At 41.0% G+C, this 12369-nt stretch overlaps 1 protein-coding gene across 1 annotated transcript; it reads left to right on the top strand.

Moving 5' to 3' along the window:
- Window positions 1–346: 346 nt before the first annotated feature.
- On the top strand, window positions 347–1664 carry LOC308364566 (transcription factor HES-1-B-like; the record flags this gene model as incomplete). Its single annotated transcript, XM_080837739.1, has 4 exons — window positions 347–454; window positions 561–656; window positions 813–900; window positions 1165–1664. The coding sequence occupies 4 exons, from the start codon at window positions 347–349 to the stop codon at window positions 1662–1664; spliced, it is 792 nt and encodes a 263-aa protein (XP_080693865.1).
- Window positions 1665–12369: the final 10705 nt, after the last annotated feature.

The raw sequence follows: 12369 nt of genomic DNA, 5'->3' as shown, positions 1-12369 counted from the left end.
TGTCTCTTCCAGTGATTGGTGGAAAGTTACTGTGGGAAATAAACTTTGGGAAATTTCACACGAGCCGATCGCGTGCAGTTTGAGAGAAATAAATAAGAGCTGCTGAAACGCGCACCGAACTGTCAGATTCGCCTAAGACACTGTGGAGGCAACCGAATAAGCGTCTGCCTGCACTGAGTGGATCCTCTTTACCCAATGAGTGTGCGGTATTCTACTGAAAACAAGCAAACTCCAGACAAAGAATCATACCAAGGATTTTGATAAATACATTCGGATTATTTATATGTGGTCTACTGTGACCTTTCTGAAGAGGACTTTCAGGGGAACCTTGTTTTGATATAGAAAGATGCCAGCGGATAACATGGAGAAATCATCTGGTTCTCCAGTTGCTGCGACGCCGGCAAATTTGATAACAACACCTGATAAACCCAAGACCGCCACGGAGCACAGAAAGGTAAATATTCTACAAAGTCAAATGGAAGCTGCGCTAGGTGAAACGAGGTGTGATACACAACTTGCCAAATGTAAGATTGTAAATTTCATTTTTATCATTCCTTAAGTCATCTAAACCAATAATGGAGAAGAGAAGACGAGCACGCATCAACGAAAGCCTGTGCCAGTTGAAGACCCTTATTTTGAATGCACTTAAAAAAGATGTAAGTAAATGTTTTAGTCAAACAACCAATGCTGTAAACTAAATCCTTAGAGGTAAATGACTTATCCATAAACAGTATGAATTTATGTTAAATTATTTGGAACTGATGTGTGAATGTATTATTATTTATTCTGCATACATTTTAACCATTCCATAGACCTCAAGACATTCGAAACTTGAGAAAGCTGATATTCTGGAAATGACAGTGAAGCACCTCAAAAATCTTCAGCAACTTCAAATGACCGGTTAGTAAAACATTGTTTACATTTTTCTTCTAAATATACATAGATTACCCTATTCATAAAACATCTGGAACATCCGTTTCTTAGGACAAAATATTATTTATATATCCTGTATTTATCCATTTTAAATCAGTGCGTGTAATAAAACATAAAACGAATTGTTCAATCACTAGAAGAGGCCAAATATTTGTTTTTGCTCTTGTTGGCACTAAGGCTTAACTAATTGTAAAGCTTTCATTTTAAATTGAATCCATTTTCCTTACACAGGTGCTTTAAACACGGATCCATCAGTAATTGGCAAGTATCGGGCAGGTTTCAGCGAGTGCATGAATGAAGTCACGCGTTTTCTGTCCACGTGTGAAGGGGTAAACACCGACATAAGGACACGACTCCTCAGTCACTTGGCAAGTTGCATCGCGCACATCAACGTGATGAACTGCCCTGCACAGCACCAGGTTACCTCTTGCACTCCTCATCCTGCTTTAAGTCAAGCAGTCCTGCAAGTCGCATGTGCTTCCCCGCAGTTAAATGGTTTGGTTTGCAAAAACAGTACGTCGGTAAGCATCCAACCAGAGGTAGCTAAGGTTTATGGCGGATTCCAGATTGTACCTGCAACGGATGGGAAATTTGCTTTTTTAATTCCCAGCTCGGCGTTCGGTGGACCGGTTATTCCGCTGAACGGACTGAGCACCGGCGGTGGCAGCATGCTGCATGCGTCTCCTCTTGCGCAGCTGGCCCCGGGGGATTCTGTGTGGAGACCTTGGTAGGGGAACCTCTGCTGGTCTAAGTGTTCGACGCTAAGGACGATTGCAATGTGCTGTAAATTCTTGTAGCCAATGTTTTCTTTGGCATGGTATTTTCTATGAAGTATTTTGAGATGTATATGATAGATTCACTGAAATGTACATATTTTTCGTTGATACAAATGCCAGTTTATATTTGATGCTTCTTTGTAATGTCAGACTTATTTTCATTAAATATTTTTTTCTGGATCTGAATACATTTTTATATGGAAGAAGAACACACAAGTCAACCCATTTAATCACCTTTGATCACACTTTACACAAAAAAATGTATCCAGGGTGGTTGTGTAATGTGGTGCCTGTATCTGGGAAATGATAATGACATATGAGTTTATGAGTTTAACTCTCATCAAAATATAATTTTCTTTAAGTTTTTGAGCAGTGATTTCAGTAAAGTTCAGGGGCATTACCTATGAGAAGTTAAGTAGACCCAGTAGCATGTCAGAAATCACATTGCACATCTCCTCTTACCGATACACATTCCAAGAGTGCCATGGCTTATACACATTACACACCTGCTGGAACACCACATTAATCATACTAGACTGTCCTGTGACATGCATGCTGACAGATGCATGAACTTCCAGAATCCATTCTTACCTTAATATGGTGCAGAATATGATTTGTCACCTGGACAGACAATCACACAATATTCATTTATATTTTTGTTTGTGCCAGTATTGATACTGGACTGGTTATTTCATCCTTAGCTGCCACAGTGATCAGTCAGTACTGTGGCAGGCAGGGAACTTTTTCTGAAATGAATAGCTGCGAGATGAGGTGAGAAACCTGAGGTCACGTGAGATGGAGGCAGACCTCCTGGCAGCCAGCTTGGATGTTGTGGAACGTCCCTCTGACACACGTACGCCTGCCTGTCCACTGAGTGGTGTTGACAGACAGAGGAAGCTGGGACCAGGGTTGAGTGATAGTATGGGGGGAGATCAGGAGAGGGGGACAGCATCAGGGAATCCATGTACTATTGGTCACATAAGTTCTAATTCACAAAGCTGCAGGGCACACTGTTGGAGAGAAAAGGGTGATAGTGCTAATTCAAAGAAATCTATTTCAGGTCTTTGATGAATGGCCCTTCTGCAAGCCATGTTTAGAGCAAAGAAACTTCTGTTCTGCACATTCTGACATTACAGGCCGACCAAGTTTCACTCTATCCATAATTTCTTCAATACAGCACAACAGGAAAAAGTAGAGTGACTAATTTTCCAATATTTTTTCCCATGAAATTAAGCATAACAGCGTTCAGTGAGGAAGAAAACAATTCAGTTAATCTTGTTCTATACAGCACATAAAAACAAATGTTAAAAATAGAAAATGAAAAAAGTGAATAGTTTCTCACTAAAGGAATAAACTCCAGCCATTAAATAAAATGACAGGCTAATGTGTGCTTTTTTAAGCTTCGTTCTCTTTATGGTAGTGAACAAAAGCTAGGAAGGGTAGCCAAGGGCCTCAGAAGAGTGGGCCTCCTCTTGCTGTCATTGACATCCTTTGGGGTCTTTGAGATCCTTAAAATCCTTGCATTTTCTTAAGAGCCATTGGATCTGTCTGAGAAAACTCCTCTTAACTTTAAAAACAAAACACAACATAAAAAAAAAACCATTGCCTGTCTTTGAAGTGGGCCTGATGGACAGTGCGTCTACTGCCTGACACAATGAAGGGACACAAGACCTGAAGAGCATTTGAGTCTGTGAGGGCTAGTGGTGCTCGAAGCCCAGTGCAATCCCTGTTTAAGCGTCTTTGATCATTTGTTGTCAGGCTTTTTGTTTTTGCTGTTTGGCCTCAAGCCTGCTTGGCCTGGCCGGGGGACTGTTTGTTTGGAGGCAAATCTAAGACTAAGAGTGTTGGTGAGCTTAACAACCCCTGCCAAGTGAACGGCCAAGCAAGCAAGCTCTTCTGAAGACCACCAGTGCAGCATGTTCTGGTAGGAGCAGGGATGGGAGCCAAGTCTTGATGGGGGCGGAAGCTCTCAGGGTGAATAGTGTCAAATGGAGGAGTTGTCAGAAACCCTCATGATTCACAGCTTTTCATGTGAGTTCCCAAAGTGTCCTTTCTGATGATTATTTTACTGGATTTTGGTTCTGATGTTGTAACTCAGTTTTCAGGGACCATCAAAGACCATCTTTACCATTATGTGCTTTGAATGGCACCAGAAATAATTTACCAAATTACCAAAATAATTTGGTCATAATGTATTCAATGTATCCATGAATAATTAATTAATTGTGTTTTAAATCCTTATTAAACATAGCAGAAACATTTGCATATTGTTTATTATCTCTGTAAAGCCCAGCAGTCTTGAATTCCCCTAATGTTGTAACGGCACTTATTTCTTTGGTCAGTCTGCAGGAATCTTCAGCCATTAGCTCTGATGAACCCTGGCCATGGGTGCCATTGTGCCCAGCAGCAGGTAGCGCTTTCATTGCAGGTCAGCTGGGGTCTTTGACATTCTCCAACAAAGGAGAGAGTTGGGGGCTTGCTGAAGTTTTTTAACAGATTTGACATGATAATTTAACTTTATAACATTGCATGTCAACTCCACGTAAAATTAGGCTGCAAAACAGATGGATTGCTGAGGAAACCATTTATTTGTTTACCAGTAAGAATTACTTTGTGGCTTTTCAGGGATTTCTGTAATTGTGTCTAGCCAACAAAAGCCTTTCCAACTGAGGTGTGGAACACAAAGAAGGACAGCTTTAGTATGTACACACACTTTTTGGGGAATCAAAAAACTAAATGTGAATCTCCTTATGTTTTTTTAAATGAATGCTATCTCTCCAACTATTATAGAACTCCAAAACAAATAATATTTTTCTTTAATGTCCAAGAATGGAAAATAGAAACCAATCTGTAATGAAACATACAGTATGTATCTCATAGAAGAGACCTGAGGTACCCAGTGTGAGAGCATTTTCAGTGGGGCGTGGAGGGGAAATGTGACCAGAGGTTACTGGAGCTTTTCATCCAGCAGCACTGGTCTGCTGTGCTCCAGCACCCTGCTGGTGTACATTTGTTGCCTTGTACCTCTCTTTTTTTTGGAGAGTGTCAGCATGGGCCCCTGATGAGAGATTTGTAGACGTGATAACTCGATTAGACCCCAGGAGGGGGACCGAGCGGCAGCCGAGCGCCAGAGTCACACACAGAGAATCTGGTCCTGCTCCTTAACCTCTCCACAGGAGACGCACGACTCCACCTGCTGAGAGAGCAACCTTGAGAAGAAGGGAACCCTCTGTGATAAATTACACGTGTACATGCCAATCTCCCGCTGTAGCACCTGCCTCTGAATCCTCTAATCTCATCCCATCAGAACGATCGGAACACTAACGAAAATGAGCTGTTAGACCAGACTCAGCATTATTTCCACACATCAGTTTAATCAAAACTTTGGGTCAAAATAGAATGTTATGGAACATTTTAGCTCGATCAAGCTGTACAGTTAGTTTGACACTAAAGTGTTAATTCTTTCAGTGAAAATGACTTTGTCCTGTTGGGTGTTGAAGAGTGAGATCTTAAATGAATTAACAACAAATACAGTATTGTAAGTGAAAGTACTTTACACCATACTTGCTCTATATTTTTTGAATGTTTAACCCCTTTCCTGATGTTACCTAATTACACACAGTTATCAAAAGAATTTAATAACTGAAAAAAGAGCCACACCATGTACTTCAGAGGGACCCATTCAGCTGAATTATTTATGTGATTCCCTGGCCAAACAAGCTGTCATTTAAGTTAGCATCTCTGTTTGGAGAAGCAGCCTAGTTGTGTGGTATGAGCGCACTAAAAACCAAAACAGATCCTCCCTCCCAGGCCCTGGCTTTGGAAATCTTCAGAAGGAACCTAAACAAAGGCGCAGCCCCTCCATTTTGTCCTTTGTGGTCATCCGTGCCCTTGCTGTGGAAGGGGCTGCTCTTGTTTGTCCAGGAGGAGGTTTAATGGCCCCGGGGAGGAACAATGGCGTCACATTGAGTCCAGTGCCGCGGCCGTCGCCACCGCTAAAACGTCTTTGCGCTGACTCAGTGTGAATGGCGTGGAGAAACAGAAGAAAAGGGGCCATTGAGCCCCCTTCAGCAGGTCCCTTCGAACCCCCACCCCACCCCAGAGACCTCACCTTGTCTCCTTGATGGCAGAGCTCCCCCTACCCCCGCTTCGTCCACCACGTCACAATGGGGCAAGCCAAATCAATGGGCAAATGCAGCATGGCACTGTGTGGAGAGCCGTCCCGCTCTGAATGGGAGCCAGGGAGATGTCAGTGCCGTGTGCAGCCATGCTTTAGTCACCGTCCCGCCCCTTCCATTCAACTCTCTCTTTCCCTCCGCTGCTTCCTGCCATGGGCTCCCTCACTTTGATTCATCTCTCAGGCGCTCTCTCCCCCGATCCCATGACAGCCAGTCTGATAGCGTTTTTCCCATATCTTCCAATGCAGGCTGGAGGACCACAATCAAGTTAGTTCTGCTCCGGGCCCTCAAAGCACTGCGGACTCCCTGCTGTGCAGGTAACCTGTGCAATGCTGAAAGGGTCATTAATCATAAGGGAACGTCCATCAGAATGGAAGAAGGTGGCTTCTGGGCTTAAGGACAGATGTCAGCCGAGGGCTCGTCAGATGCTGGAGGCTAATTGTAAGTGAGGAGAGTGAAGCAGGAGCCTAAAATCTCCAGAAACTCACAGAAAAGGAAAAGAGAACTAATAGTCAAAACCTTTCAGATATGTTTAGCAAGACTGATATGGGCAAGCTGAAAACTTTTGACTGCCATGCAATTAATAAAACCAAGAACAAAATATTACATGTGAGCTGATGATTAGGCCTAGATGAGATGACACAAGAATACAAAGCATTGTTACAGAACAACAAACTATTCTGTTTGTGTACTGTATCCGTTTAGGTTTTATTGTATTTCAATTTTTGCCCGACTACAACATACCCAATCAGGAATGAACTACTTGTTTGGTGTCCCTAACAATACTTGGGCTGCTTTTTATGACCACATATAGAGGCATAACTACAGGGGAGTTAATCTGAGAGTACCCATGTGTATGATGAGTGTTGTACAGTGCTAACACACACTAGGCATCTCTAACCCTGTACAAATAGAGAAGTGCCACGAGTTTCCCTTAGTATTCATGTGTTCCTCAATCAGTATCACCTTAATCACCTCTTCATCAGCAGTGATGCAAGCGCCTTTTAAAATCTTCAAAGGCACAGAATAAGATGTCAGGGTATCTCAGTTACATGCCTGTTTATCAGAAAGCTGAGCTGCAGCCAAGAAATATGCTGTGGCCACGGTAGACCATGAAGGTAAAGTTTCATTGCAGGGCCACGTCTAACAAAAGCCCTGCAGGATCCAAATGATGATTTAGTTGTGACTTCACGATACAGGTGGTCATTGGTGGTCATATACAAAATGTGTTTGACCGCATCTACTGGAACAGCAACACACACTAAGCCTAACCTCATTCAACCATTCCAGTGCAGATTGGAATGAGACCTACTGCTTTCATTTCTCCTGCTGCCTTTATCTAGAGTGATGATTAGTGTGAGATGTGGTAGTCATTGCTTTTTTTTAGGTGACAAGGAAAAATATACCACCTCTAATAGACACTTACAGAAAGTAACTCATTGTAATTCATGTAATTCATTCACATCAATGTACACTCAACACTGATCCACATACCCACGCATGACCACACACGCACCCGCACGCACACACACACACACACACACACACACACACACACACACACACACACACACACACACACACACACACACACACACACACACACACGCACACACACACTATATAAAATAGTTTAATTCATTTTTAAATTAGATTTAATTAGATAAGAATAACAGACAACAAAGTCTTCCAGATAAGGTAACACAAGCTGGCACTCCATGAAATCTTGGCTGGTTCTTGCCACCATTCTGTCAGTGTAAACATAAAGGCTCTTGGCAAGACTGGATAGAGTCCATGTTTAAGGAACCACACAATGTGATGTAATGTGTCAGCATGGGCTCTGATCCAGCTCTTCCAGTAATGCTGAACTACCTTCAACTCTCATAGTCTAGGAGGTTTTAGGCTTATAGGGGCTCTGTAGTCCCAGGCTTCGGTAGGTGTCCATTCTTCTGTATTTCCAGAAGCAAACACTACGCAAGTCTACGTAACTCATCCTACAGATGTTGACATTGTGCACTAATCTTTTATTTGAGACATTTCTAAGACACCATGGATGAAGAACTCAACTTAGTGCTCTTTCATATTTTCCAAACATTTTGTTGTTTATTCATGAACTCATTCATTCATATACCGTATTCATTATGATGTCCTTTTGTGACATTAAGAAGCTTCAAACCCAGCTTTAACTTCAATTAAAGTTCGTTATGAAAGGACACCTCAGCTTGAATGTCAGGACGTCCTTGCTTCATAATGAGGTTTGTGTTTTTTGCATCTCAGAGTTAACACAAGGCTAATCCCTCTCTCTTCCAAAGTGTGATTGTCCCAGATGCCTCCTTAAAAGTAGTAGATACACAAAGAAATGCCAATTATTTGCACATTTAAAGCACTCGACTATGAGAGTTCTTTTCTTCTGCTCAAGACCTCTTGGCCGTCGTGTGATGATTCCATCCCCGTGATTGTTTTTTGGACTAGAGAGTTTAGCATCTTCATTATCTCTGTTTAGAGAGTCTGAAGTAGAGAACTGTGAGATGCCTGAAAGAGATAATTGTTTTTGGAGATTAGCATTTTCTAGTTGATCAGTTTGATGTGGATGCCAGGTCAGGCGTTCGTCGGCTTGTCAAAGCTCCTCCTCCACCTTTGCCCTTGGGTCTGATAAGTGTGAATAGATTTGTCTCAGGGGCAAAGGGACCACAGCACTATCGACTTCACAAATGGCCAGGGAACGTCTGCTAGACTAGAGCACATGAGCCATGAACACATTGGGGTCACAATTGACCATAATGCAAATCCCACTCATACATCTAGAGGTGTTCAGCAAAGCCAGCTTCATTACATTACAATCAGGACAACATGTAAAGCTAGACCAGTATCACTTAATATTTACTTACTTACTTACTTACTTAATACCTTTTGAGAGGTTTTGGTGGAACAGATAACAAATAGCGTAATAATCATCTCTCTCTTTCGCTCTCTCTTGTGTGTGTGTGTGTCCACCCTTACTTGGCTGATGTTTGGCCACATTCCACCGTTTTTTCTGATGATATACAGTTGTATGCAAAAGTTTGTGCACCCCTTATAATTACAGTGCATGAAATGCCCTGTATTGTTATTCCTAGGCTTCTTCTTCTTCTTATTCTTGTTACCTTTTTCTGTGATTAATTCAGCCCGAACCGCTTAAAGTAGAAACTTCATTCAAACGTTGTCGCGTAGGTCTTGTAAACAACACTTATGCTATGTATTTTTCACTTTTCTAAACTTTATACTTTTTAAGATATTAAAGAAAAACGAATATACAGTTCTCCCATTGACTTACATTGGTCCATTATGACATCATAATAGGGTCTTTAAACTGGCTTGCACCTGTGCTTTACTGACACCTGCGCCAAATCCAAGGAACCTCTTCTCTCTCTGTCCCTCTCAATTTAACTGTAACTAGGAACATTAAGACACCATCCATTCTCAATTTTTTTTCTCTCCATCTCTCCATCTTTCTCTCTCAGTCAACTTTCTCTCACACTCAATCTCTCTTCTTCACTCCATTTTTATCTCCTTTTTTCAATATTTTCACTCTCTCTTTATCTCTTCATCCAGAGCCACTCTTGTTCACTCTTCTTTCCTTCTTACACTCTTCTTTCCTTTCTTATTTTCTTCTTCCATTTTTCTTTCCTTCTTCCACTCTTCTTGCCTTTCTTTTTTCCTTCATCCACTCTTCTTTCCTTCTTCCACTTTTCTTTCCTTTCTTCACTCTTCTTTCCTTCTTACACTCTTCTTTCCTTCTTTCACTCTTCTTTCCTTGCTTCTTTCCTTCTTTCACTCTTCTTTCTTTTCTTATTTCCTTCTTCCACTGTTCTTTCCTTCCTTCACTCTTCTTTCCTTTCTTCTTTCTTTCTTTCACTCTTCTTTCTTTTCTTCTTTCCTTCTTCCACTCTTCTTTCCTTTCTTCACTCTTCTTTCTTTTCTTCTTTCACTCTTCTTTCCTTTCTTCTTTCCTTCTTCCACTCTTCTCTCCTTTCTTCACTCTTCTTTCATTTTGTCTTTCCTTCTTCCACTCTTCTTTCCTTTCTTCTTTCCTTCTTTCACTCTTCTTTCTTTTCTTCTTCCTTTCTTAACCTTTGCATTTCATGCACTGGTATTTCCTTCAGGAAATGCATTTTCTAGTTTTAGATTATAATCTGCTGGTTTTTCAAAGCAGCAATTTAAATTAGACATTATTTACACCTTATGGGTAAAGTATCATTTCAGATCTGTAATAACATTTATTGAATCGTCAGAAACAATGCAGTGTGAATCATAACAATAACAAATGTGCAAAAATGTGGGCACCCCAGTGGAAAAATCACATCAATATTCGGTAGAGCCTCCCTTTGCTGAAGTAACAGCCTGTAGACGCTTCTAATAGCCACTGATAAGTTCCTGAATTCCAGGTATTTTGGACCATTCTTCCTTACAAAATGTCTCTAGTTGAGTCATGTTTGATGGCTTCCGAGCATGGACAGATCATTCCATACATTTTCAATGATATTCAAGTCTGGGGACTGGCCACAAGCAAGTACAACAACTCTTAAATCAATAGAGACCCTTCACAAGCAGACCCTAAAAACTCTAGACCAGAAACCTATCAGCTATCACCACTGCCATATAACAACAAAGTATAACTTATTCAAATTTGACAGTTTCTTACAGTTTTTAGATGCCTGTCTCATTTTTAAAATATTACATGGGCTGGCACCTCCACCATTACATGAGTTTATAAAGCTGAAGGATGGCAATGGCTTGGCAACTAGTGCAGTCACCAGGGGAGACTGTGTTATACAGTATAGACACAGAACGTTTGGACAGACAGTCTTCTCAGTACGCGCTTCTAATTACTGAAATACCCTCCCTACTGAGGGAGTGCGTCAGTATTTCAGTGTTCAAAAACAAACCTGCAACCATAATTAGGCCACTGCATTACTTACACCGTAACTTATTTTTATGTCAAACACCTTGTCTGTCTGGTTTTCACAATTTGTTATCTTAACTGCACTGTTTTGACAGACTGTTGCTTATCTTTTTTTTAATTATTATTATTTCTTTTAATTATATCATTTTGTATTATTATTTCTTTCTTTTATTTCCATATATCTCTGTCATGCCATGCCAAGGGACAACGGATGAAAACTAACTAGCCAAGCTATATCTGGTGCATTTACATTTTCTTGGAAATGTTTATCAATGTACACTGTCCCTTTTCAAATAAACGCATAAAAAAATTAATCTGTCCACAGTACTAGATCCCCAAATGATTCTGGCTTGTCCAGATGAGCCTTTGCATACCTCAAACGACTCTGCTGTGATAATAGACAGAAAAGGCTTTTTATGCATTATCCTTCCATTGAGCTGTCCTCGTGCAAAGTTGGCCTATCACATCTTTCCGTCACAAGGACAAGATAGATAGAGGAGATAGCATTAGAGGAAAGATAAGGATCGATAGAGGAAGGGAGAGGAAGTGAAAGTTAGGAAAGGTTTTGCTCTCTGATGACTTGGGTCTTCAAGAGCTTTTTAAAAGGTAGAGGGGGACGCCCCTGGTAGTGCTAGGCAGCTCGTTCCACCAACGTGGAACTACACGAGAATAGTCTAGATTGCACTAATGGCACAGACGGCAGTGCTAAACGACACTCATCAGACGAGCGCAGCATCCTGGGGAAAACATTTGCCCTTAAAAGAGCAGTTGGGAGCAGTACCAGCAATCACTCTGTAGGCAAGCATAAATTACTTGAACTTAATGCTAGTAGCAACAGGCAGCCAGTGGAGCTCAATGAGTTGTGGGGTGATGTGTGCCCTCTTCGGTCAGTTGAACACCAGACGCGTTCTGGACCATCTGTAGTGGTTTCACCACAATTGCCGACTTTTGAGGTTCCCATGTTGCTACTTTCCAACAGAGAATGAAGGAGAAGCACACCTTATAGCAATAAGCTATGTTAAATGAGCTTTTTCATGATTGGTTGCAACTTTATTTGCAGTTTAAGGTTCAATTAGCCAATCAAAAGAATGTTGTGTTTAAATCAATCAGAATAAGGTACTACAGGTATTCAAATCAATACACTTAAAACGATCTATTTTTCACATTCAATTTTATTTCATACAACTCAATAATGGTATATTAGGATTTGTTTTTGTCTGAAAAACATCCCATTATCCAGCTTTCTCTAGAAAGTGAATGACACATTGCTATGATGTTTTCTTATACAGATAAGAGGAAATTAACCTGCAACCTCAGAGGGGTGCCCAAACTTTTGCATTACACTGTATAGATATAACTCAAGTAAAGAGGAGAACGAAATAGATGTGACTCAATGAGTTACAAGGGTGATGGTACTAGCTTAGTGTTAAAGAACAAGCTGCCGGTGCATGAGTGGAAATTATTACTATGTCAAGTCATATTCCATAACCATAATGATGTTGTTTCTCCTTATAACCACTAGAGTGCACTAGAGAACTAC

The sequence above is a fragment of the Sprattus sprattus genome (assembly GCF_963457725.1).
Source record: "Sprattus sprattus genome assembly, chromosome: 4".
In the NCBI taxonomy this organism is placed as follows: Eukaryota; Metazoa; Chordata; class Actinopteri; order Clupeiformes; family Clupeidae; genus Sprattus; species Sprattus sprattus.
The sequence above is the reverse complement of the archived record's forward strand: the minus strand, read 5'-3'. Positions and strand labels throughout refer to the sequence as shown.